Source organism: Epinephelus moara, chromosome 19, assembly GCF_006386435.1.
Source record: "Epinephelus moara isolate mb chromosome 19, YSFRI_EMoa_1.0, whole genome shotgun sequence".
NCBI classification, from domain to species: Eukaryota; Metazoa; Chordata; class Actinopteri; order Perciformes; family Serranidae; genus Epinephelus; species Epinephelus moara.
The window spans coordinates 40,977,260-40,981,536 of NC_065524.1; the positions used below are offsets into that span (position 1 = coordinate 40,977,260).

A 4,277-nucleotide genomic window follows, 5' to 3' on the forward strand; every position below is an offset into this window, starting at 1 on the left:
ACTTGCTCACGCCCCCCATTGCCCCGAAAAAGGCACATTCTGTATAAACAAAAGTAGGTAGGCGGCATTTTGCTGCACTCCCCGATTTTGTTTTTATACTGCCAATGCTGAAAAAACACTGATTGGGCTTTCCTGCAAATTTGCACAACTCCTGTTTTAAAGTGTTTCTGTTAAATAAGAGGACACGTATAGACCTGTTCTATAGGCCTATAAGCATCCGTAGTGCCAAATATAACGGTAGTTTCTAAAGAGCTAAGATGGAAAAAACAAATCAGCAGTGGTGGTGCTAGCTGCATACAGGGGAAACACTGCTCTTTTTTAGTTCTTCTGGGTCATCATGCACAGTTCAGTTTCAGGACTCTCTACGGCAGCTATTCTCACCTCTAAACTTTTCTCTATGCTCTCACTCTCATCGGCTCTAGCGCACCTGTGGTGTGCAGCGGTGAAATGGGTCCCCGCTAAAACACTTTTCTGCTGCGCACGTTCCGGACGTTGTTTGGGCTATTCACCTGTATTGCGGTGTATGAAAAATTCATATCATAACGAAAATAAATACCGGTTTTCAGTACGAACCAGTATATTGCACAGCCCTATGTCCAGGTGTACTTCCTGTTGTCCAGGTGTACTTCCTGTTGTCCAGGTGTACCCTGTTGTCCAGGTGTACTTCCTGTTGTCCAGGTGTACTTCCTGTTGTCCAGGTGTACTTCCTGTTCCTGCCGAGTCTTTCACAGCTGAAACTAAAGCTGCAGTCCCTGTGACGTCCACCAGGGACTGACAGTGAGTCAGAGCCCCTTGTTACAGTGAACAGAGTATTGATCCTGTTATCGATCAGGTGTGTCAATCAATCAATCAATCAATTTTATTTATAAAGCCCAATATCACAAATGACAGTTTGCCTCACAGGGCTTTACAGCATATGACATCCCTCTGTCCTTATGACCCTCACAGCTGATCAGGAAAAACTCCCCAAAAAAACCTTTAACAGGGGGAAACGGGGTGTGTGTGTGTGTGTGTGTGTGTGTGTGTGTGTGTGTGTGTGTGTGTGTTACTTGTTCCAGTGGCTCTTGGAGTTCTTGTAGAGGGCGGGGAACATGATGGGGAGGATCTTGGCGGCGTTGTCGCTGATCAGACTCATGATGTACTCGTTATTCCAGTAATACAGAGCTCTCTCTGCCACCTGCACACACACACACACACACACACAGACCTGTGACTCACAGTCAGAATCTCAAACCGTCTGACCACCAGGACGCCATTTTTTATTTTAGGTATTTTAAAAAACATTCATGTTAAAACTCCAGAAACAAACTGCATCAAACTCTGAACCAGTCAGACAAACACAGGTCGTGGTTCAGGTCATGGTCATGGTTCAGGTCATGGTCATGGTCATGGTTCAGGTCATGGTCATGGTCGTGGTTCAGGTCATGGTCATGGTTCAGGTCATGGTCGTGGGTTCAGGTCATGGTCATGGTTCAGGTCATGGTCGTGGTTCAGGTCATGGTCGTGGTTCAGGTCGTAGTTCAGGTCATGGTCATGGTTCAGGTCATGGTCGTGGTTCAGGTCGTTCAGGTCATGGTCATGGTTCAGGTCATGGTCGTGGTTCAGGTCGTGGTTCAGGTCATGGTCGTGGTTCAGGTCATGGTCATGGTTCAGGTCATGGTCATGGCCATGGTTCAGGTCATGGTCGTGGTTCAGGTCATGGTTCAGGTCTCATTACCTGAAAGTGTGGGCTGGACACACACTTGGCGAGCTGTCTGAAGAGTGGCTCCTGAACTTTCACGAACTCTGACGGCTCGATGACGTCCAGGATCTCCTCCAGCTCGTTCAGGAACATCACCTCCTTCGGACTGTGAGTCTTTGGCCAGAACTTCAGCAGACCCATGATCACCTGCAGAGGTCAGAGGTCACGGGGGTCAAACTCCTGAGCTTCTCCTTCACACAGGGTTTTTCTACTCTAATATCTGCAGTCTGCTTCACAGGTGTGTCCCTGTTGACGTGTCCACCATCTGTATGTTACTATGGAAACCATCAGCAGCATCAGAACATGTTGTCATGGAAACAGGAAGGACTCACCGGCTCCGTCAGGCTGCTGTCTTTCTCCAAGAACTGGACCACACAGTACGCCAGCTGCACACAGAGAGACAGTCAGAGTGAATAAGTTGTCAGTGACTGACGAACAGACTGACACACAGACAGACAGACTCTGACCTGTGGGTGGTAGACGCTGAGAGACTTGACTTTGTGCAGCGGCAGCAGAACTCGGATCAGAAACATCTTGTGTTCTTCTTTCAGAGGGAGAGCGAAGCCGTTGATTATGCTGACGGACAGACAGACAGATGGACAGATGGAGGGACAGATAGACAGACAAACTGTTAGAGCATTGATTCATGATCAGTCCCTCCAGGATTTCACAGCAGCTTTTCTAAACTACAATCAGCTGACATCAGTTTATTCTTCAGTCCAAGTGGACGTTTGTGCCCATTTTTTAAAAAAAAAATTCCCTCAAGATGATCTTGAGATATCACATTAAAAAAATGAGACAGACAAGGTCACACTGACCTTTGACCACAAAAATCTGATCAGTTCATCATTAAGTCCAAGCAGACGTTTGTGCCACATCTGAAGCTGTTCTTGAGATATCGCATTCACAAGAATGAGATCTATACAAGGTTACAGCAACCATGACCTTTGACCCTTGACTAACAAAGACTTTGTTGAGTCCAAGTGGATGTTTGTACTTAAATTTGAAGAAATTCTCTCGAGGCCTTCTTGAGATATCGTGTTCACAAGGATGGGACGGACGGACAACTCGAAAACATAATGCCTCCAGCCACAGCTGTCACCAGTGCAGAGACATAAAAGCATGTTTTGAGAGGTCACAGTGACCTTTGACCATCAAATTCTTATCAGTTTATTCTTCAGTTTGTGCCAAATTTGAAGAAATTCACTCAAAATGTTCTTGAGATTGAGACAGACAAGGTCACAGCAACCTTAACCTTTAACCTGTGACCACCAAAAACTAATCAGGTCATCCCTGAGTCCAAGTGGCCGTCTGTGCCAAATTAAAAGAAATTCCCCTTAAGGTGTTCTTGACATACTGTGTTCACAAGGATGGGACAGATGCACAGACAACCTGAATACCTCTGGCCACAGCTGTCGCCAGCACGGATGCATAAAAATTGCGTTGCATGACGTCATGTTTATATATATATTTTTGCAGAACAAGAGATAATTGCTAAAATAGTTGCGATGATGTCACAGACACAGAGCCAGCATTCAAAGAGCATCTCAGTGAGCTGCTCTCCTCCCCATGCTCTCTCTGTGCACGAGCTAACACTCCACAATGTGATGTCATAACAGCATCACATCACAGAAGCCTCGCAGCGCCGGTCACCATCCAACACTGAGCTGTTAATCTCACACCGACACTGAAATATTCTGTTGGGTAACATTAGCCGTGAGATGCTAACAGTTAGCCTGTCACTGTGTGACTCTGAGCTCCTGCTGACGCAGCCTCATGATCACCAGAGAGAATCAGCACGCTGCACGTAGCTCTACGATGACATGAGATTGGACACGTTTTAAAGAGTTAAATTTGTGGAAAAAATTGTGGTGATCAGACAAAAGGTGAGGCCACGCAGAATTCACAGGGATTGGCTAAATCTGGGTTAACTGCTGCCATCACAACGTAGCAACTTCCTGCAGCGACAAATGTTAAACAGCTTCTGTTTTGAATCCATCGCCGTCATCATGATGGTAATACACACTGTGTGTGTGTGTGTGTGTGTGTGTGTGTGTGTGTGTGTGTGTGTATGTGTGTGTGTGCGTGTTTTACCTCCCCAGGATCTCCAGCAGCTCAGCGATGCCATTGTGATGTTCGGTCTCATAGATAAATCTGAAACACAGCAGCACCAGTCAGACACACAGACTGGGAACACTGGTTTATCCTCAGGTGTCTAAGTGTGTGTGGCTCTGACCTGTAGAAGATGTTGTTGATCTGGCGGCGGATGTAGGCGCGGAGGCCGAGGAACTTGCCGTAGATGCGGTGTAAGATGGTCTTCAGGAAGTCTCTCTCTCGGGGGTCCTCACTGTCGAACAGCTCCAATAGCTTCAACACAAACACTGAGGTCAGAGCTCCGCCCCCAATCACAGGTCTATCTACAGTCAGAGCTCCGCCCCCACTCACAGGTCTATCTACAGTCAGAGCTCCGCCCCCACTCACAGGTCGGTCTACAGTCAGAGCTCCGCCCCCACTCACAGGTCGGTCTACAGCGACA

General features: G+C 47.2%; 1 protein-coding gene across 1 annotated transcript in view; it reads right to left on the reverse strand.

Moving 5' to 3' along the window:
- Positions 1–4,277, reverse strand: part of ppp2r5d (protein phosphatase 2, regulatory subunit B', delta) — a 26,749-nt gene that overhangs the window by 10,852 nt on the left and 11,620 nt on the right. Inside the window, exons 6-12 of the mRNA XM_050070559.1 lie at positions 3,978–4,266; positions 3,836–3,895; positions 2,209–2,317; positions 2,074–2,127; positions 1,718–1,888; positions 1,049–1,177; positions 607–771 (exon numbers count right to left, since the gene is read on the reverse strand). Of these exons, the coding sequence (XP_049926516.1) occupies positions 607–771; positions 1,049–1,177; positions 1,718–1,888; positions 2,074–2,127; positions 2,209–2,317; positions 3,836–3,895; positions 3,978–4,266 (977 nt within the window). The remainder of the gene's footprint in view (positions 1–606; positions 772–1,048; positions 1,178–1,717; positions 1,889–2,073; positions 2,128–2,208; positions 2,318–3,835; positions 3,896–3,977; positions 4,267–4,277) is intronic.